This window comes from Pezoporus flaviventris, unplaced genomic scaffold (assembly GCF_033815535.1).
Source record: "Pezoporus flaviventris isolate CSIRO_AGI_PZ_B2104156 unplaced genomic scaffold, CSIRO_AGI_Pfla_v1 ptg000026l, whole genome shotgun sequence".
Classification (NCBI taxonomy): domain Eukaryota; kingdom Metazoa; phylum Chordata; class Aves; order Psittaciformes; family Psittacidae; genus Pezoporus; species Pezoporus flaviventris.
The window spans coordinates 643,885-666,048 of record NW_026892574.1 but is presented as its reverse complement, the minus strand read 5'-3'; the positions used below and the strand labels follow the sequence as shown (position 1 = coordinate 666,048).

At 40.7% G+C, this 22,164-nt stretch overlaps 1 protein-coding gene across 9 annotated transcripts in view; it reads left to right on the top strand.

Moving 5' to 3' along the window:
* The window catches only part of DOCK3 (dedicator of cytokinesis 3), a 203,559-nt gene that overhangs the window by 150,694 nt on the left and 30,701 nt on the right, over nucleotides 1-22,164 (top strand). For 6 of the 9 annotated variants that reach the window (XM_061458274.1, XM_061458273.1, XM_061458269.1 and 3 more), the window contains exons 24-38: nucleotides 1,978-2,170; nucleotides 3,981-4,108; nucleotides 5,074-5,220; nucleotides 7,279-7,377; nucleotides 9,479-9,573; nucleotides 10,386-10,461; nucleotides 11,400-11,500; nucleotides 11,772-11,830; nucleotides 13,785-13,933; nucleotides 15,820-15,905; nucleotides 17,734-17,760; nucleotides 17,881-17,976; nucleotides 19,590-19,650; nucleotides 20,075-20,168; nucleotides 21,037-21,185. In XM_061458274.1, coding sequence (XP_061314258.1) covers nucleotides 1,978-2,170; nucleotides 3,981-4,108; nucleotides 5,074-5,220; nucleotides 7,279-7,377; nucleotides 9,479-9,573; nucleotides 10,386-10,461; nucleotides 11,400-11,500; nucleotides 11,772-11,830; nucleotides 13,785-13,933; nucleotides 15,820-15,905; nucleotides 17,734-17,760; nucleotides 17,881-17,976; nucleotides 19,590-19,650; nucleotides 20,075-20,168; nucleotides 21,037-21,185 — 1,560 coding nt within the window. The remainder of the gene's footprint in view (nucleotides 1-1,977; nucleotides 2,171-3,980; nucleotides 4,109-5,073; nucleotides 5,221-7,278; nucleotides 7,378-9,478; nucleotides 9,574-10,385; nucleotides 10,462-11,399; nucleotides 11,501-11,771; nucleotides 11,831-13,784; nucleotides 13,934-15,819; nucleotides 15,906-17,733; nucleotides 17,761-17,880; nucleotides 17,977-19,589; nucleotides 19,651-20,074; nucleotides 20,169-21,036; nucleotides 21,186-22,164) is intronic. The other 3 variants (XM_061458276.1, XM_061458270.1, XM_061458271.1) reach the window with 2 other exon arrangements.

Genomic DNA, 22,164 nt, shown 5'->3' with positions numbered 1-22,164 from the left:
CCCTAGGAGACATAATTTTCTTCACACTTGTCCTCTTATCTGGAATATTGGAGAGATCTCAGTACAGCTCTTTAAAGCAAAGAGATTAAAACTGATCGTGTCCTTCCAGGCAGTGAAGTTGACGTGAGTAATGTTTCAGCTTATTTTTGGGTGTTGTACAAAAAAAAAAGGGCCCTTCAAGGTACTGATGAGACATTGTACCTCTTCCTCAAGACAGCTCCAAAGCTTCCTGAAATGATCCCCTGCATATCCTTAGATAGCTACTGATACCCTAAATCACCACAGAAATCCTTCTGCTTTATCTGAATAGTTTGAAATAAGTTTAGGAAAACTCCTGTAAGGATTTGTTGGGCCAATACTGCAGTTTTGCTTTTATTATCCCAAACAATTATCCCAAAGGTAAAGATGATGACTGGATTTGCAGATGTTACCAAGAGTACCATGAGCAGTATTTAAATGATTCGTATTTGTTGATTTTGTTGGTACATCGTTTGTATGTACGTAGTGACAAATAGGTGACAACACCCAGAAGGCTACCTGTGGGTTTGTGTAATCTGAATTGGTTGTAACAAAAGACATTAAGAGAGAACAAGTGTGAAGAACAAAGAGGTAAATTCATATTCAGGATAATTTAATGAGCTCTGCAGTGTTAGTTATAAAACTAACTTAGACTTTACTCAAAGACTATTAAATAGATATCACCGTCGTTGGAAGGAAAAGACACTTTGTGGAAAGACTTGACAAAGAAGGAAGCTGTGTATTACATGGGATTAGGAGAGGCGTGCCAGTGTTAGAGCCAGCATGGGAGAGGTACAGAAACGTAGGCAATGAGGAAACAAATCTGCAAGCAGAAGGAGAACTTGCAGAACGGAAGAAAATGCTGACAGGAGGTGAGACTCTGGAAGGGCAGAGCTAAACAGAGAGGTTTGGTGAATCTGAACTTGTGCTCGAAGTCAGTGGGGTTCATGTGGAGAGCTGCAGGCAAAGGGGGCGGCGACAGCTAGGAGGGAGTTGTGCAGGGGTGCTGTGGCTGGGGTGAGGAGGGGTAAAGGCACCTGACCCAAAACCAGGCTGTGCAGCAGCTAAATAAAGCAAGCAGCCAGGAATCTTAGTAGTTTCAATGAGGAAACAGGCATGGACCTTGTGTAGGATGGAGAGGAAGAAGGAGTTTTAAAACCAGAGGTGTGTGTCTGCTCTTGGGTATGACACCAAGTCTGTGGAACTTGAGGATAGGGTGATGCAGGGAATTTTCTGCTGTTATGAAGAAATTAATTGAAAAAGTGATTAATTGATATACAAGATGGAAAGGGTTGGGTTTGTGGTTGTGCTGTTGTTTCTGCACTTCAAGAAACAACACCTACAAGGATAGCTCCAGTTTCTAGGACATACCTGTTACTGCAAGAATCACGTGAACGCTCACTTGCATGATGGGATGCCTCTTTCACATGAAATCACACCCACCCCACTGCAGAAATGCTGTAATGCCACATGACAGTGCTGCTGTGGTTAAGGGTCTGTCGACATGGTCTTCAAAATACTTCTGAAGAGTTTCAGCTGTCTCAGGTGCTTGCTTGGTACAAAATTTGGTGTGGAACTCTCATCAGAAGCAAGCTTAGTATTTGTTGAAAAAAGTGAATAAGCAGAAAAGGGCTATTTTCTGTTATCCCAGATTTTTTCTGTTTTATAAGCTGTGTCCTAAAATACAGCCTTCTGAAGCTTTGCAGTAGGCATGTGTTGCACTTACCAGAAGACTTAGTATTTCAGCAGCGCTTGATTTTAAAATACTGTGTGTGGTTTGCTCACTGTGAACTTTAGGTGTTGCAAAACATTAACACCAGCCGTAGCACCCTGTTCAGTAGCTTTTTGCAGACCCTTAATTCAGTTTTGCTGTTGTTTCTGTTTCACTGTATTTAGGTGCAGTTACGGAAATCGCTATTTTCAATCTTCAATATTCAGTTTCTACCTTGACTTTTCCAGGCTGCTCTGCTGAACTCCTTCCCCGCTATCTTTGATGAGCTGTTGCAGATGTTCACTGTGCAGGAAGTAGCCGAGTTCGTGCGGGGCACTCTGGGCAGCATGCCCAGCACAGTGCACATTGGGCAGTCCATGGATGTGGTTAAGCTACAGTCTATTGCACGCACTGTTGACAGCCGCCTGTTCTCTTTCCCAGGTAGGACAGAGGTATCTGAGGTTAAGTCTTGCTGCTAAGAACACGTTATATTTACTCGTCACTTGTGTAGGAACACGTTACATTTACTCATTACTGTTGCAGACAAGTCATTACTGAATGCAAATGATCTTGATAATTATCTTGGTGGCATCATTGTTACACATATTCACCGTGGCTACTCTTTAAGTTTCCCTGGGGTAGAAAATGTTTATAAATCTATTATGGATAAATTGTATTTACTAAAGGTTAATAAAAATATGTCCGTTAACAAATCAATTCAGTTATTAACACTGCCAGATCTCTCTTGATACTTTCTGTTACCGTCTGTGGTTGCATGGATAGGAGGGTAACCTCCTTCCCAGCAAGCTTATTGTCCGAGAAACGGGAAGATAAATTTATGTGAGAAAGCCACCACATTCTCTTAAAGTATGTATAACCTCCATTATAACTTTACCATCTCTTTAACTCAACATACTAGTAATCCTTTAGGAATTAATTGAACAAAGAAGGATTGAAGATTGTGAATTATTTCATACATAAGGAAAGAAGCTACGAAGGTAATAGTGCAAGATAAAAAGCACCATTTGGCCTTATCTTCCCTGTAGTGAAGTTAGTTCACTCAAATTATTCTACTTGGTGGAAGGTGAGAATGGGAACAACACAGAATTCTGTTTAAACATCCATTGCAATCGTTTATAAACATTTAATTGTTTTTTTTTATTTGACAATCATCTCAATGGTCCAAAGGTGGCTTTGAAACAGGCAGTGAAAATTATCTAATGATAGTGTTGGGAACCTATTGATAACAATATTTGTCTTTGTGGGTGCCATTTCATGGGCAAAAACCTCCTCTTCTGTCTTTTCAAGAAAGCCAGGTGTAACTTTCCCCCAGGGTCCAGGGCCTAGTCATTGCCATTAACCTTCATTTCTCCTTCCCAATGCCACTGGCACAACTAACAGTGCTTTTAGCTGCTGCAGAGCACCGTGACATCTCACTACAGCATCAAAAGCCAGAAAGCAAGCTCCTGCTGTGCGAGGCAGCCCTGACTGTAAAGATGCCACATTTTCCACCCAACCTGATGGTAGACCCCTATCCTGTTCCTTCCCGTGGAGACATGACTCCTGGATCAGCAGTCTCTCCCATGTCCTGTCTGTCCCTGGGAAAATGAATCTAGTTTCCCAAGTTCCCCTTTGCGTTCCCACCCTACCATCTTTTCAGGTCTTGCAATTTAAAGGAACATACATTCTCTTTTTCTTGCCTCCCATATGGTGATGACCTGTTTTCCTTCTCTGTCTCCTACCAGCCTGATTACTGACATGTTGCCACTTTTCCCTCTTCTTTTCTTTTTTCCAGTTTTGGCTACTGCTTTCTGCAGCTGCTACCTGCTCTCCCTTCTTTAATAAGATTAAGGTTTGTAAGCCAGCTAAAAGAGAAGAATTAGCCAGCTTCCAAGAGGTATACGTTGAAGAAGCTCTGTTAGCTGTTGGCAATAGAACTGGAAAGCAACACAAAGTGAGGATGGGTTTGCACTAAGTAAATCAAGATTAGAAAGTCTCGGTTCACAACTGTTGTTCCAGACTGAATCACTGTTGAGAACATCATGTACACTGCACTTACAGACTTTAGAAGCTAGGTGCACTGCTCGTTCATTAGATACAGTTCTTAGAGAAGTGTAGTGCAGTCTGTACAACAGAGGTTGCACCAGTTAATCAGACATAGGTTAGTTTGGATACCAAAGGCTGCTCATTGGGATGGTTGAAATTGAATTTTCTTCTGGAAGAACCTGCAATCTGATTTTCCTTCTTTCAGAGTCCCGGCGCATCCTGCTACCTGTAGTTCTTCACCACATTCACCTTCACCTACGACAGCAGAAGGAGTTACTTATCTGCTCTGGGATCCTCAGTAGTATCTTCTCCATAATCAAGACCAGCTCTTTGGTAATCTGCGGCTTGATTATTTATTTTTTTTTAATTGCACCACTTTTTTATAAAATAAAGAGTGAGGGATTTTTGTAGGATTTATACAGGTGGGGTTTTTTAATGAAATTGTGCTAACTTCTGTCAGCAGGAGAAGTGAGGGTCTGCTTTTGTGTGTGTGACTCAGAGCATTCTGATTACACAGTGTTCTTGCTGTTAGGATGGGAAAAAAGCGTATGCATTTACCGGGTTTGACACTGTTTAATTTTCTTCACCCAAGCCCAGAACTTAGATGTCAGTGGAGTTTAAAAGCTTTACACAGCTCTAGGTCTTGTAGTTCTGCAAGAGACAGTAACTAGCACTTTGTGATTCATGTTAAGAGAATACTCTAAAATTATCCAATCAATGAAATCACACTTACTTCTGGAAATTGCTGCTGAGTTTAAACACCCGGCGTTGATGATCACAATAAGCTGATCTCAAATGGTAACTTGATCGTTTAAAGCAGTGCTCACACAGAGAGTGGGGAAGCTTCCCCACCTGACTCTAAAGGAGGAAGCTCATGATGCTAAACATAATTCATACCAATGTGTACTTCCAATTGCAAGTTACGGTTTTGTGTGAAAGGAATGAGATGAAAGGTATCATGGTCATAAGCTAAAATAACAACTGCCATGGCATGAAGGTTCCTGAACATAACTTGATCCCGTTGTGTTCTAGAGTGTATGCAGACCTTTGATTATAGATTTACCTTTATGGCTGTGACCCTGAATGTTTCCATCAGAGACTGACGAGGTAACACACACACTGGCATCACAACAGTGTCTGGTACCAATGTGGAATTTGATTGTACTTCTTTGAATCTCTGTTGCGAAGCACTCGATCAAAACAAGTTTGTGGTATGGATGGCTCTGCTGCAGAACTGTCTTTGTTAATTCCATTCTCTCCAGTTTCTAACTGTCGTGTTTGCTCACCACTTACCGTAGGAGGGAGATGTCGTGGAGGAGGTTGAGATGATGGTGGAGAGCCTCCTGGATGTGCTTTTACAAACTCTGCTTACAATCATGAGTAAATCGCAGTCTCAGGAGGCGGTAAGAGGGCAGCGTTGCCCGCAGTGCACAGCAGAAATCACTGTTAGTAACTAACAATCAGTTTCTATTTCCTGCTTCTCTAACCTTTGGTTCAGCCCCTCACCATCACTGGCACCTCATTATCATCTCTGCTGCATGAATGCCTGGGGCTTTGTCTCCTTCCCTTAATAAGCCACATATCCATTCCTTCATCTGCACAGCAGTGAGGTCTGCAGGAAGCAGTGGAGATCAGGAAGGTTTTGTGGATTTCCCAGGTTATTTTCTTACTTGACTTTGCAGCTGTAATTGAGAGAATCTGAGGCATATGGTAGCTGGGTAGCTGCCTAGGTCTTTACCCCCACATAGGTGTCACCAAGGGCTATATGAGTATCAGTCTCTGATTCCTGATGTTCAGTGAGATGGGTCTCTGTTCTTAACACCCTGGAGAGCTTCTGTCCAGACTCACTGGTTATTTCATGCAAATGAAACAGAACATAAAATTAACAGATCCTAAATCAAGTGAGCTGTTGAGCTTGGTGGGAGAAGGGGGAAAAGCCACCATTTTGTCCAGACTGTCAGCATAAGCCACAGGGAAGAAATTTTTCATTGACATGCAATGGAAGAGGAGGAAAAGAATTCTGCTGTTCAGCTCTCTTCTTTTCTGGATTTGTTGGCCTTTTCTATTCTAGCTTACTGTAGGGGTTTTTTGCATGTCAGAGTTTCTGATGCAGCTTTTGCCCAGTGTTAAGCTGTTGTTCAGAACATCCCTTTTTTTTAGACTTGCTTTTCTATCAGGCTGAAACCTCAGAGGTGTTGCTGGGGGCAGAGGTGCACTAAGGTACACCTCTCACAAAAAGACAAGGTTGTATCTTTCCATGTTAACTCAGATAAAGTAACAAATGGTAGAATCCTAATAAAGAACAAGGCATTTAGTAGTTTTCAGACATGTTCTTTGATACAAAACAAGAAAGGTGCTACCTTGCCGATGTCCAGGAACATCTGTTTCCTTTTACTGCCACCATTTGACTTACTGTTATTTATCACATGCCACCTCACACATAAGAGCACACCTTCTTTTCCTAACAAAGTTCATCCCTGTAAAGTTTATTGGAGCAGCCTACATCAAAGCTTCCGGGTAGATGCTTGAGCCAAGTAGAAAATAAGATCAAAATGGGATGGAAGGTCCCAAGTACAAAATCCCCTTGTATTTGTTCCTGAATTTATATTTCCCAGCACAGTGATACATGGAATCTCACTAGATACTGCTTAGAAAGTAGTGTGCGTATTTTCCAAATGGAGTGCTCATTGTTGCAGAAAAAATCAGTGTTGTACAAGCAGCTGGCAATCAAAAGACATAGTCCTGACGTTCTTGGCACTGCCTTGCTTGTTACCTTGGACAGATTGCTTAACTTCTCTGTGCTTTGCTTTCAGATATATAAAATGGGGGAGCTCATCTTTGGAAAACACTTTGGGATACTGTGGTAACTGGTTAGGGTGCATCTGTTTTGCAGGCCAGAAATGTAATTGTAGCTCATTTAGGCTTACCCAAGCTATATTCAGAACATCTCGCTGGCATGCTGCTAGTCCTGTAGCTACGACAGCACATAACTTGGTGCACAATAATAAGCCAAGTATTTACAAGATTCCAGACACATTTTGTAGCCCATACTGATGCCATGCTGTCATCGTGGTATCAGTACCTAACCAATCAGTTTAACTAATTCCTGGTATGTCTGCGTGAGCTGCAGTCACACCTTTGATAGGCATAATGTATTAAGAAACTGAAAGAGGTGATTGACAAAACCTGCATGCTTGGAGGGCAATTCATTAATGTCTGTATTAATAATTTTAAATTGGTTTTGGTTAGACTACAACATTGCTTAGAAGACCTTTAAAACTGGCATCTATGGAGGAGCCTCTAAGAGGTGTATTCCTATGTATAACAGTAATTCAAGAACTGTTAACACGCAGTATTTTTTAATCTCTGTGCATGTCAGCTTTCCTCTCATAGGCATCGGGGCCATTTCAGACCCCTCCCTTTGTACCCTTCCCCAGGTTGAATTTTATCTTGAGGAAATTCCAGGTTGTCTGAATGAAACGGTTTCTCATTTTGGTCAACAGGGAGAGTATGTCTCCTGCCTTTTATCTTTGCTTCGTCAGATGTCAGACACTCATTTCCAGCACTTACTGGACAACTTCCAAAGCAAGGATGAACTAAAGGTACAACAGAACGTCATGTTTGTAGGGTGATTCACTCAGAATAGGGAGAGCCAAGGGGAATCCGTGCATCATTACTTGCTCTGCTGATCATTCCCATTCACTGGCACTCTATTCATGGACCTTCCTTTCACTTTTATAATAATAGGTATTGTAGTACAAAAACATTTAAGACCAGGGGGCACTGAATTATCTTCAAGTCCCAAGATAGATGTTATTTGACACAAAAGGATAATTTTATTGTACCACACAACATAGTCAAAGGAACAGGGGTTCTTAATCCTGTGAATGTAAGGTCAGTAGTTCTGCAGCATGTTACTAGATGTTCAGTATGCACTGGAGCTTACTAAGGGTGTTGATTTTATGCCAAAAGAGAATTTCAAGCCTTTTGGGAGATACAAATGTCTCTAGCAGATGAACTCTTTCTTGGCAAAGCAGTAGCTGTACTACTCCACCTGCTGCATGCTTCCCAAGTTTGTGAGCATTAACTTGAATCATGGCCTTTCAGGAGCAGGAGGAGTTAGTGAGGGGTACAGACCTCTGGTGGCCTTTCTGCCACTGGCACTCTGAAATAGCACATCTCCCAGCAGCAGAAAATAACTCAGCTTGCACAGGAAAGAGGAGAATCACCAACATGATGAGTGTTTAAAGGCAGGATAATCTAATAAAGATAAGATTTTATATAAAATGGTTTTGATTAGCATGGCAATAAAATATGGACAGTAAGAAAAAAACCCTGATGTAGCAGGCAGTTATGTTAACACATGAAAAGGGGAAGCAGCGAGAAGTCCTCTCTGAATAGGCTTTCAGCTTCTAAACACTGCATGTGCATAGAGAGGCTGAATAAATCAGGGAGATAAATTTGGGATGATGTTTTTTTTTACCTTTAGGTTGCAGGGTTCGGGGTATCTCAGGTTGATCGTTACCTGAGATTACTACCTTTCAGGCAACTTTCTAATTGCTCATAGGAAAATGATTTGCTAAGTTAATTCACATTAATTTTAATACTTTTTTTAAAAAGCTAAATTATAGTTCTTATGTCAGACCAGTGAAAAGGTTTGTCATTGAACTGAAACTGGTCGTTACACGTGAAGACCAAACACTGTTGTACCTCTGATAATCTCAAGGATATGTTCCAGGAGTATCACAGAGCCTGAAGAGTTTATAACCAACTTTATATATATATATGTGTATATATATATATATATATATATATATATATCTCAATTTTTCCCTTTCACATATTGATGTAACATTTCCAACACTTTTTTCTTGCTTGGAAGGGCATCGTGCTCACCTACTACTGTTAGCGAAAATGAGGCCAGGAGTCAGGGAGCTTCTGGTGCTTTACTCTTATCTCAGTTGCACCAAGATATTAACCTACCCCCACCCCAACACAGGAGCAATGGTTGGACAGTTCTGAAGAAGCCTTGCCCTGCCACTTCTGTGCTGTCTTGATTTTCTGTAGAAGAAAAACTAATAAAATCATAGCCTGCAAGGCCAGCAGCTGTGTGTGTCTCATCCTCACTGTTGTTGTTTGTAGACATAGGGATGTAGGTCACCAAAACCCAGGAATGTCTTCAGGTTTGGGGATTTTTTTGGAAAGCAAATAGCTGAATGTGTTTAAGGGATCCTTTCTGCTGCATTATCACCAGAAATGGGGGGTTCTGTTACTCTTTTAGAAAGTGTATGAGAAGTTGTATTGGGCTTGGGTGTGTGTTCTTTGTCAAATTTGTAACAGAAGTGCAAAGACATTTGGAAAGATACATTAATGAAATGAATGCATAAAAAGATGATTATGATTCCAGTATGTTTGAGAATAGCTGCAAATTGACACTGGAACTATGGGAAGACAAACACAATTACACGCATAAAGTTTTCCGTCCCAGTGTAGATGTTAAGATGCAACTTTAGTACATCTTAGGTGCATAGGAAACGAGTAGATTCATATCCCCATGTATGTTGTATCCATGGTTTCAGGTGAATGGCCTAGTAACACAAAGCTCCAGGGGAGCACACAGCTTAATTGTCTGTCTTATAATCAAGAAAACAGCTTAATCTGAGCTGCTGGTGGTTTTATTAATTTTGTTTGCCTACGTGACAGGAGTTCCTCCTGAAGATTTTCTGTGTATTTCGGAACCTGATGAAAATGAGTGTCTTTCCTCGAGACTGGATGGTGATGCGGTTGCTCACCAGCAAGTAAGTAGAGAAGCATGTACAAACTGTTGATGTTCTGTGCTGGAATTTTTTCTGCTTAGCTGGGCAGAGGAGACCTGTGATGCAGTGTGTCTCATCAGACTGAGATGTGGTGATCGGGACAGGAACTCTGTTTATCCTCATTTGCAGTTAGTTTAACACTCAGGACCAAACTGGGACTTCTGTACTCATTCTGTTTCTTAAACTCTCCCAATACGCACAGGTATCAAGAGTTAAAAGTTTAAACCCAAAGCTGAAGTAGCTGCATTAAGGGTAAGAGTGACACAGCAACTATAATAATGCATGGCAAGGAACAGCTGCCCGCACGGAGTGGTAGCAACGGGCACGCCTCTCAAGTCCCTTTCCCAGTAAACTAACATCTGGCTCTTCCCATGAACACCACTCCTTAACCTACCTAGCAGGAGGACTTTTGAAGAGGAGGAGCAGACCCTAGTGATGACACCAAGTGTGTTACAAGTAGCTCAAACTTTAGGAAATGCTCCTCTCTGGGGAAACAAACACAAAAAATCTTCATGTTTAAAACAGGAGGAAGATGAGTGTATGCTTTCATTTCAGCAGAGGTGACACGGCCCAGCCATGCAAAATAGACAGGATTTTAAATGCTCCCATGTAAAGTCTCAGTCTCTGTTACTTAATGCAAATTGTTCATTAAACCAGAGAAAGACACACAACTTCTATGTGAACTTAGCAGTGATTCTGTGGAAAATGCCTCTGTACATAAACATCACCCTAATATGTTATACACCAGACTGAAATGTTGTTTTTCTGTTTTCTTTCTTTGTCTCTGACTGCAGTATCATAGTTACAACAGTTCAGTACCTGTCATCTGCACTGCATAAGAATTTCACCGAAACGGACTTTGATTTTAAAGTAAGAATTAATACTCAACAAATGTTATGACATCTTGTCAAACTAGCAGTAACAACTCCACAAGAGCTGTTCTCTACATTAGCTGATTATACTTGCAACATTTATGTGAGTATCTGTGAGGAAGATGACCTAATGATAAAAGACTTGGACTTGAATCTGCTGTGGAATTAAGCGGTAGCAAAACAGGTACAAAGTGAGATCAAATCAGGAAGATTGAGCCCCCTCATAAAGGGAGCAAGTATCTTCATAAACAGTGGAACTAACAAAGTGTGGTGTGTTAGAGATTCATGGCTATTGAAATGTAAACTCAGTCAGTGCTTTCCCTGAAGCTGGGGCATCTGTGATCTTCTCCTCCCAGAGGTGTCTCTTTCTGGCTCTTGGCTTTAAACTTGGAGGAACACAGTATCTTGGAGAGTGTTTTCCCTATATGTGATGTAGTTGAAAATGGGCAACAAGTTCAGTGTTACTAAGGAAAAGCTAACAGACATGTACCTAGGCACATGTACAGCACAGCATGGTGGCAAAAGCCTCGTTTGGGGAAAAAAAAACAAATTACAGAGCTCTCATTCCTGATCTAATATACTCTCTGGGGATTTTTGACGGATCAAAACTGTTTAACCTACAGAAAAAAAGGATTTAAAACTTTGCTGAAGTCACCAAGTTTACTCATTTCTGAACTCTGGTGCAAAGAGGAAAACCCAATGGCATTACCTTCTTGGGTTTTTTAATTGTAGTTCCTACCAGGTTTTAACTAATCCCCTGGTATCCTTTAGAGTTTAGTATCTCAATAGTTAATGCATACTGACTAAGTTATGTCTTAATTACAAAAAGAAGCAGTCTGATTCTGCATATAAAGGAATGTGTGTCTGTCTTGCTACACTTGTTTAGAACTTAATCCTTGGAGTCTCATGTTGCAAAACTTCCTTCCTGTGTCACAGGTGTGGAACTCTTACTTCAGCCTGGCAGTGCTCTTTATAAACCAGCCAAGTCTCCAACTAGAAAGTGCCACACCAGCTAAGCGGAAGAAGATCCTGGATAAGTAAGAACATGTTTTGCTGGGTTCCCAGCCTCTTCTGCCACTTCAAAAAGGAGATTTCTTTTTCCACCACAAGTCCCTGTGATTTATTATGGAACTTGGGATGTGGAAATGCATGGGAAATAAGTACATCTCCTAATACTGTGTTCAGTGATGAGTCAAGTTGTTTGATATTCTTAGGTTGACTTAAATGTGAATTTGATTACATTTTTTTAACATCACTGCCTTGCCAGTTCTTGTTCAGTTAGGCAGTTGTCCATCTCCTCTCTTTCAGATACGGCGATATGAGAGTGATGATGGCATATGAGCTCTTCAGCATGTGGCAGAACCTGGGTATGTCTCTTCTCTGTCCTAACAACCAAAGCCTGCTTTCCTGTTGGAATGTTCATTTTTTTGGCTGTAAAGCAGAAATGTAATTTGCCACAGCTAAAAGCAACTTTAAAAGTCTGCAGGTGATTCAAAAGCCGAAGCTGTCCTGATTCAGAATTGCAGAATCAGGACAAGGTTGGAAAAGACCCTTAAGATCATCGAGTCCAACTGTAAACCTAATGCTGCCAAGTCCACCACTAAATCATAGCTGCGTGTTGGATAATAAAGCCCAGAAGTGGCATACACTGAAGCTTTTTTTTTGGTGTCTTCAGGTATCTGGTACATACAGCAAATTCTGCAGTACTACTTTAAGAACACCAAACAGAAAATCCAAACCAAAAGCCCTGTCCACAGTAACACAACGTTTGTGTTTTAAAATTTCACCTTCCTTTTCCTATATATTTTGATGAAGAATGAGGGAAATATATCTTGTCACAGGTCTGAAAAGGTAAATGGAGATTTTTTTCATCTAGGACTTGCACTTTCAGAAGTGTGCTGCAGCAGTCTCGGGTTTAGGTAATTTAGGTAATCAGGATTTTATTAATAGGAGAGCCACGTAACATCTGTATGGCATCGGAGCAAGTCCAGCTTGGCCAGTGTCCTGCCTCCCTCAGTGACCAAAAATGATACCTGTGGAAATGTTCTGAGGACAATCCAAGCATGTAGTTATTCTAGATGGAAATAAAAAATGCTTGCTGATAGGGATCACAAACAATAGAAGGTTCTGAGAGCAGGGAAATCATTAAGAGGGTAAAAGAATGATACAAATGAGATTGGATAACTTGATAATGTGGCTGCAAGCAATATATTAAAAAAGCCAAATACGAACATTTTACTTACAGGAATATAGGTAGGAGTGCTGTTCGAGAAACAGGGACTATAAATGCATCCTGCTGATAATGAGTGAATGGGAGCTACCTGTAAAATGCCATGAGTAAAAAAGACACCATAATCTTGGAGAAGATGTGTAAGACTCCTTTGTCAGAGAAGAGGGCTGATACTACTGCCCCATTTTTTGCTTAAGTGCACCTGATTCTAGAGTAGTTTGTCTGGTTCTGCTTTCCTGCTCAAAAAAAAACCCAAAACCAAACAAGCAAAGTCAAGTTGGACAGAGCTCAGAGAGCAGTCAGGAAGATGATTATGGAAGCAAGAAAACGCCTTATTATAAAATACAGAATAAGCCTGCCTCGTCTGGCACAGCTGAGATGATACAGCCAGACTTGATCACAGTTTCTAAGCATCTGTGTGGAGACTAGAAGGCTCTCCAATAAAACAGAGTTCGAATAACCAGAAGACAATGCTAGACAAACTCATGAGAAGCAAGAAGCCCATTTTAGATCTTTCAATACAGATATTTATCACTGAATGCTGTTCCAGACATGACTATTCTGATTTATTCTCTGTGACTGCACAGTAAGCATGCCACAGAAGAGATTCTTGGCAAAATGCCTTGAGTTTCTGTTGCTGAAAAGCAAAAGCAATTTGGTCCTAAGTCAAGGTCAGTTATGAAATTGAGACTTCCGCAGCACTGAGGATGAAGAGCTCTGTAGTTCTCTGAAATCTAAATATGCTCTATTAAATACCATTGTTCCCAATAGCCCTTTCAGAATCATTTTCTTCAGAAGTTAGAGGTATCTGTAGGCTCTTTTCCCCATTTTAGTGGTTAATTTTGACATTTCAATTCCTTTGCAAGTAAAATGCACTGACAGTCTTTGCTGAAGGCTTTCACAGTGAAATTCAGAATGCTCACAGAGCCTTTGCAAGGAATGGTATAAAGCAGATACTGTTTCCCAGTCCTTTCAGGAAAAGAATGTGTTTGCTTTCCTAATGCTCATGCCGAGACTTTGTATTGCAGGGGTTCCCTATTTTCTCAGTGACAGAGGCTTTTCTTTAATTACAATTGCTTTGTGTTGTACAGGTGAACATAAGATTCACTTTATTCCGGGAATGATTGGCCCCTTTCTTGGTGTTACACTTGTTCCACAACCAGAAGTCCGGAATATCATGATCCCCATCTTCCATGACATGATGGACTGGGAGCAGAGAAAGAATGGCAACTTCAAACAGGTGAAGTGGCTTCCCAAGTATTTGCAGTATTCTTTTCCTTGTTACTGTGTTTGGGGAAATACTGGGGGCAAGTGTCTGGATAAATGCTCTGAAGTAGTAAATTCTTTTCTTTAAATTGTCATTGATTCATGTGGTTATTTATCATCCACACACTCATTAAAATGGCAGATCTAAACTATCATGAGAGAATAACAGACCTTTTCCATAACCTGACCTTTTAAAGGCTGTGTGGAAAAGCATTACCAGGACCTTATGTTTTTCTTTCTCTTCAACTCCCCTAATTACTACTATTGTTATTATTTACTACTGTTCTTATTACAGTAGCATTTGATCATGGTGCTCTTTCTGGTTTAGCTTAAGAATAGAACAGTCCCTGCTGTGGCATGTACAGTTATAAGTACTGATACTGACAGTCAAGTTTCAGGACCTGTTTGCATTTTATGTATTAAGATAAACTCTTCACAATCTTCATTTAATTCTTATTCTCAGTAATGTATTCTAAACTAGAGCTCCAAGATATTTCTTAAATTACCTGTGGAGCAGTTTTCCACAGTGTTTTACGAAGCATATATGAGAACTTTTTAAGATTAAAGACAGAATAATCATGTATCTTAGTGAGAATGAAATAGTTAAATAGCACAAGATGTATTAAACCTTAATAACATCAGCTGCTGGAACCAGGAAATTACTTGTTGTCCAGTGCAGTGCCAGAGAGCTGACAGATAGATGCATTATGGATTTCTGTCAAGTCATTGTAGATCACAAGCAAGGAGAGGGTAATTTTTTTAATGTTGAGCTTCTCTTTACTTCTGGAATACTGAACTGGTTCTCGGCAAACACTAAAATCCTGGAAGTTCCTTTTCGAGCCCTTTTTTTATTCTCTCACATTTTAAGGTTATTTTTTCAGCAATACAGAAGAATGGTGCAGTCTGATTCACGGGCTAAATCAGGTCACCCTTTAATGATTTCCAGCAACAAGAGCACCAGCCCCATTTGTGTGCCACTGGGTGATTTGCTTTTCCTTCTCATCTTTACTTTCTTTGCAATTTGGCAGCTGAAAAACAGAGAAACTCAAATTATACTTGTCTGCAAATAAAAACAAGCTGTATTTCTACAAATGTTCTCAACCTTTAGGAACCTCTGTCTTCAATAGGACTGAAACTGTGTTTTCTACAAGATTTTCCCAGACTACATGAAATGGTTCTGTTTAATGTTGGGCACGTTGATTTTTGCACTTGAATCAATTTAATGGCAATGTCTGATATCAGACTTGATAATAGGTGGTATTAGACTAGGGGGGAAATGAATACATGTTCAAAACCTTTTTAAGGAAATAGAAACATAATGATACTGTTGTGTGAAAAGAAAATGCATCATATAATCATAGAGAGGCTCAACAAATCTGGATTTAATGAACACCTAATCTTCCAGTGTAATGATGTCTGGATGACTGGAAATCACTTACCTAGCAGCAGAACCATCACAACAGACCAGGGGCAAGCACGCCATGCACTGGCTTCTCTGCATGGGCATTCTGTGACAATACAGGATGTAGTTTATCTGATACACTCGTTCACAGAAGTGTGTCTGAGTGATTTATTTGGTAAGAGATAAACTTCAGAAGGTCTTTGAGGAAGAAGTGTTTCCTCCCAAAAATGTTTATTTAGACCCTGATAAGTGAAAGGATAATTTAGTATTAGTCCTGTTCCACTGAAAAATAAGAAGACTGTTCCCATTTAACTGAGCCAAGGAGAAATAAATCACTTGCACATAGAAGTGGGCAGCCCCAAGGCTGAGAAATAAAATATTCTTCCATTCTTCCTACTGTTTGGAGCTCATCTTTTTACATGAGCAGCTAATCTGTGACCAATTGCTTCTTCCTCCAGGTGGAAGCCGAGCTGATTGATAAGCTGGACAGCCTGGTGTCCGAAGGAAAAGGTGATGAGAACTACAGGGAACTCTTCAGCCTGCTGTAAGCTATGCCAGTGTCCGCTCACTCTGTGTGGGGCAGGGTCATTGAAAGAGTCAAAGGCAGCAACTTGTACAGTCAGAGCTCCAGGGCTGATCCTCACAGAAAGGAGTAATGGGCTTTCTGGCAGGTTTTCATGACATGGCTTAGTGAAATAGAAATACATCACTGATTCTGAATGGAATATAAACTCTAAATTCTCTCTTCTTTCTGTGACATCTGATATGCTGCACAGGTAAGTAGTTACCATCCTCCTGTCAAAACTTGCCAGAGAAACCAGTGCCTTTCTTTTTACATAGCAGTAAGTGAAACTGTGGCCTGACGATTGTTCAGAAGAAGCCTGTACTGTCAAGTAAGTCAGGCCTTGTTAGAGCACAAGAGGTTTTCCTCAGCATTGTCCTTTGCTTCTTCCAGTTTTTGAAGATCGTGCTCTGGTTGGCTCAGCAGTTGCAAGGTGCTTCCTCCACGGTCTGTAATGACAGTGTGGGTCCACTCCCTTTCACACACTTAGAGGATAAACTTACAGACTTGACATGTGACCCTCCCCTTGGTTGGTGACTGACCTGTCTCCAAATTTCACTTCCAGTGATCCTGGTTGATTTCAAAAGAACTTATTTTGAAATGAACACGGAGTCCAGAGCCATTAACCCTGAATCTTTTAGTGCTCCAGTGAGCCACAGAGCAGAATTTTAGCCATGTATCCCAGCCAATTTTATGTGGCCCTCAATAGCATGGCAGAAGTTTGAGGCTCAGCCTTTGTTTTGCTGGAGCCAATACCTGTATTTCTGCATTTACAATGGCACATACATTCAGTTTCAAGATAGATCAGCCTGCCCTGCCTGTGTGCTTACTTATCCTTAGGAAGCTCGTGAATGTATTCACTTTTGATTTGTGTATATTCAGCCTTGGGAAGTCCTCAGGCTATTTCAGGGATAAAGGAAAGAAAATATCTATCCATTCTTATTTTTTTTATTTCATTTACCTGGCAAGGGGAATATTGTGCATTTCTTTTGCTCCAGTTGAAGACATTTGTCACCTGAAATGTTAAGAATTCACGGACTGTAGCTTGTTAAATGATAGCAACTGGATGTAATACCAAGAAACAGCCTGGAAGTGCAGCAACCTTTTAGTTTATATTTGCTACTGACTTCTGAGAACAATGAGGAAACAGTTCCACAAAGTTAATAAATGCTGTGTGATAATGAACAGCTGACCCTGAATTTCTGCTGTCTCAGCTATGCTGCTGAAATGTGAATTGGCTCCCTCAGCTGGAAATCATTCCAGTACAGAAGAGTTTGCCTCTTCTGAGGACAGCTGTGGAACCCAACAGAATTTGTTTCTTCTTGCCAGTACGGAAGTGGCAAGTTCTGTACCAGAGATGGAGGTTCAGAGATGGAGTTTACTTCGCATGTAAATTTACTTCCTTTTTTCAGGTTTAAAACCTGATTTTCAGTGTTCTCACTCTAGCCTTCTCGCATCCTTCACAGCTGTCTCAGGGAGATGCTCACTGTGGTGTCTGGTTTGCTGAGCAGGAACAAATTGCCTTTATTTACAGTTTAAATAAATTGTGATTTAAGGTATGTTGGTGGCTAATTAGACAAAACTTCATGTAGGGATGAGCAATGAAGAGGTATTTGCAGGAGGATTAGACTCCTTTCCAACTCCTGACTGCTGTTTGCAGTTTCTAGGCTACAGGTAATAATGTGGGCATCAAATCTTGCCATGAGCTCTGCTCTTTCTCATAGATTTTATATGACAATGTGAAGATACTTTTCCCCTCTCCTGTCAGTCCTGTAATTCCCTTGTCTTTGCTTCATGCTGCCTGGAGTAGAACCCAGCTCTTTGGGCCTTATCCCAGGTAAGAGAGTAATTCTATGAATTTGTTTGATGAGGGAGAATCCAAGTTTTCTGTGGCTGAATGCATGCACTGTACCACTTCCTTGCAAGTTTCATCTGCTGCGTTTCCATCTCCAAACAGTTTGCTGGAGAAGATTGAGCAAGAAACATGGCGGGAGACTGGAATCTCTTTTGTTACATCAGTTACTCGTCTCATGGAGCGTCTGCTTGACTACAGGTACCTGGTTATATCTTCCAAGTGTAAGAAGTGTGTAAAGAGGTAGTACCAAATTTCTTTGCTACAGGGAGTATTTTTATTGTTTATCAAGCCACATGCTTTTCCGATGGCAAGTACTATGTAAGCAGGTCTAACCCACTGCTGTTGTACTGAGGTTTAGTCAGGTTGCTAAATAATTAATTCCTCCTATTACTGCAGTGTACTCGCCTAATTCAGCCAAATGGATCCTAAATGCAAGAACGAGCTGAAATGCCTTTGCTGGACCAAGATGTGCTGAATGCCTCATGCAGGGCTAGAAAACTTTCCATCTGAGGAGAGTGACGTGTCAGCTGGTGACTCATGTGTACAAGACTCCACTCTAAATTAGGTGTCCTTTGTTAAGTTTTAGACTGAAGCTTGCAGGACTATTGTGTCAATACAGCTGAGCTTTCATTCAGTTACAGGAGTATTTTAGTTTCATATATATACAGACAGACATTCAGAGATGTCTTTATGGAATGACAGACAATTTGAAACTAAATGGAACTGCCCCAAATATTTCTATCTTTAGCCTCCTGACAGGAGTGCAAATTATTTCTGCTCCTTCTGCTGCTCATTATAGGTGAACACCTGTGACTAGGCTGGGTATTCTGCAATCCCAGATCATTTTCTGTGCTTTCTGGTTTGCTGCTCTTGTTATCCTTACCAGTTTGATCGGATCTCCTGCTTGTTTCCCCACAACAGCTCCCACAGTTGCTATGCCAAGACCAGGTATTGCGAGACCTTTAAAGGGAATGCAGGGGAGTTTTTTCTTCTTTAATGACATCTGCTGTCAACACAACTTTGCTACACAGATACACCTTTTCATGCTTAATTGAGGAACACATACCAGGGTTTGATTTTTTTAATACACATCAAACCTTTTCAATCCCAGAACAGGATCTTGGAATCACACCGGCATCTCTTGGAGTCCAGCTGCCAGTTAGTCAACGCTGTAGTTCTCAAGGCCATTTGCTGTGTCACTGCTTTAAACATCTTGTCTCTTTTTCACAGTTGAATTTGACTTGATCTCAAGTCACAATTAGTAATTTCTGAAGCCTTTAACTTTTCATACTGCTTGAACAGGAATGATTTCTAAATTATTCCAGAAACTAAAGATAAATTTTGTGATTTACCTATGAAAAGTGAGCAGTCTAGTCAAAATTACCGAGGTTGGATCTTTCAGCGTGCCAGCAGTACACTGGATAGGTGAATTCATGAAGCTAATGCTTTGACTAGGAAACCACTAAATATTTACATCTGCATAAATAATATTCTTTCACTTTTATAGTAGATTTTGCATTCAGATGATTTTTGGCCACTATTACGTGATTTTTGTTCAGATTGTTGTGAGAAATGAAGTAGCAGTCATTACAGGTGCTTGTTCTCTGAAGCAGACATGTAAGAGGACACTCAGTTCCTGTATCATTTAAGCCATAATACGGAGTTTTTTCTTAGAGGAACTTCATAAAATAAAGTGTATGATGAACTGTTGCTTGTGATCTAAGGAAACTCTGGAGGATAAGACAGCTTCAGATTTATTTTCAAAGGACTTTTTTCGCAGATGTATGTTTCAACACTGTCTGCTTTCCTAGGGACTGTATGAAAGGAGATGAAACAGAAAACAAGAAAATTGGCTGCACCGTTAACCTTATGGTAAAGATGTTTCCTTTCTCTCTTTGTACTCCTGTGCAACGCTATCAAAACTGGGCTGGGAAAGGCTGGGATAGGAATCTGGTTCAGGCAAGTGTAGTAGCTTCAGAATCCAAGCACTGGGATGACAGAACAGAACAACAGGGATTGTGCTTGAATTGGAGCCAAATGGGTCAGGTTCCTCGGGGCCTTGTCCAGCTGAGTTCTAAGTATCCCTGTGACAGGTTCCACAACTTCTGTTGCCTTTTCTTTCATCTTTTGACTAGCTTTGCTTAAAAAAAAATCATGACAAGATAAAAATTAGTGGGTTCAGTCAATGTGAATGTGAAAAGAATTATTACTTCTCTTTCACACGAATAACACGTTCTCTTTTCAGTAACTTTATGCACACACAGGGGCTCAATAACAGCTCTCTTTTCTTTCACAGAATTTCTACAAATCCGAAATTAACAAGGAAGAGATGTACATCCGCTACATCCACAAGCTGTGTGACATGCACTTACAGGCTGAGAACTACACAGGTTAGTAACACATCGCACTGCGGTCTGCTTGAAATCCTGTGGAAGGTTTTGAGTTGCCCAGCGTTACGCTCTAACATCGGATTCATTCTTCGGGAAAGAATTGTATGAATCAGTTCTGGCAGTTGGGAAGGAAAGAATCACAGGATCACAGAATCATTTGGGTTGGAAATGACCTCTGGAGATCTTCAAGTCCAACCCCTGCCAAGGCAGCGCCACCCAGAGCACATTACACAGGAACGTCTCCAGAGACGGAGAGTCTGCAGCCCCCCCGGGCAGCCTGTTCCAGTGCTCTGCCACCCTCAAGAACCTGAGGTCCAGCTCATTCCCTCAAGCCAAATAATGTATGTCTGTGCCCACACAACCATGTAACTATCTGGTTACATTCTGAATTTTGCATTACAGTGTTCTAAGGGAAAAAAGGATCCAAAAAATCACAAGAGTGGATCAGATTTAGAGGAAGTTTAAAATCACAAAACCAGCATTATATTATCATTTGTCGTATTTCCCTGCACTGTAGTATTTAGAGAGCACTTAGAAAGTGTAAAGACTCCAATTTTGTCTTGTCTAAGTTCTAGTTACATACCAGCCTAGTTACATACGTGAATATCTGACCATGCATTTAAATCAAGGAGTGGTGAAAAGAAACTTGACATATTTGTATGTAAAAATCACGTTTGTAGGAAACAGCTTTTTGCTGCTATTTTAGGTAACTGAATAATTAATGATCATCTAAGACTTGAGAATTTTGTCTCAGGTTGTAAATCAGAAGTTACAGGCTGTTTAGGAAGCAGGTCTAGTGACCATTCAACTACCGGCTCTATTTGTTTGTTGTCATTGATTCAGTGTTCAATAATTCCATTTCCAACAGAGGCTGCATTTACTTTGCTTTTGTACTGTGAGTTGCTTCAGTGGGAGGACAGACCTCTGAGAGAGTTCCTGCATTACCCATCTCAGTCAGAGTGGCAACGTAAGGAAGGTCTGTGCCGTAAGATTATCCATTACTTCAACAAAGGGAAGGTATGCCAACTTCTTCTCTCTTCCAGCAGCTTCCTTCCCTTTTCCTGACTTAACTTAGGGCTTGCAAGCCTGTCCTCTCAGTTCTGGAAGTAAATTTGTATCAAAAGCTTTTCTAACTTGACACATTGCTTCTTGGCTTTCTGGACAAAAGAAAAACAGATGAAAAAATGGATATGGGTATTGCATGATGCATAACATTTGGAACTAGTTTAGGCAGGCCAACAGGAAAAACACCAAAACATGTTTATACCTTTAAACCAAACTGTGGATCACCTAATGTGGCAGAGTGACACCAGTTCCACAGCTTTCTGGGTCAGGACCACATTCGGTAGTTGTCTATGCAGATTGCTGTATTATGACTCACTTTAGGATTTGTTTTGTTTCTAAGCTATAGAAGTAAATGGCAGGCAGTGCCCTTTATTAAAGAAGACTTAAGTCTTTCCAGTGTCACTGTTCAAGTGGCTTTCAATCAAAGTGCAGTTCCATCCATTGCACAAGGAGAAAATCAATACATTCCAATTTCACATATTCAGTTTGGGTTTCCTACAGTAAGTATTTTTTTACTTGCTGCAGAGGTGGGTGTTGAGTCCCTTGTGTCATGTGCTTGGGGAACATTTCAGAGATGAACCTTACAAGTGATATCATCTGTCAGAATGTTTTCAGATTTTTCCTTTCTCTAGAAAAATTCCTGCAGCTTCTGTTACTGGAAGATAACATCTGTGTGTGCGCCTCGGGGTTGGTTTTGCCAGTGATGACAACGACAGTGGCATTAAATACAAATGTGATTCAGTTCTCATATGGGGCTGCCATTCCAGCTCCTTTCCTAGCCCTGATAATAGAAAGTTGCATTTGGCAGCGATATTCTCTGCAGAACCTACAAAAGGAAGTCAGATTCCTGTGTGTAGGAAGAAATGGCCTATTTATGAAGAAGTGATTCATTAAGAATAATTATTTATGGGGTTGTTTTTACCGGAATTGT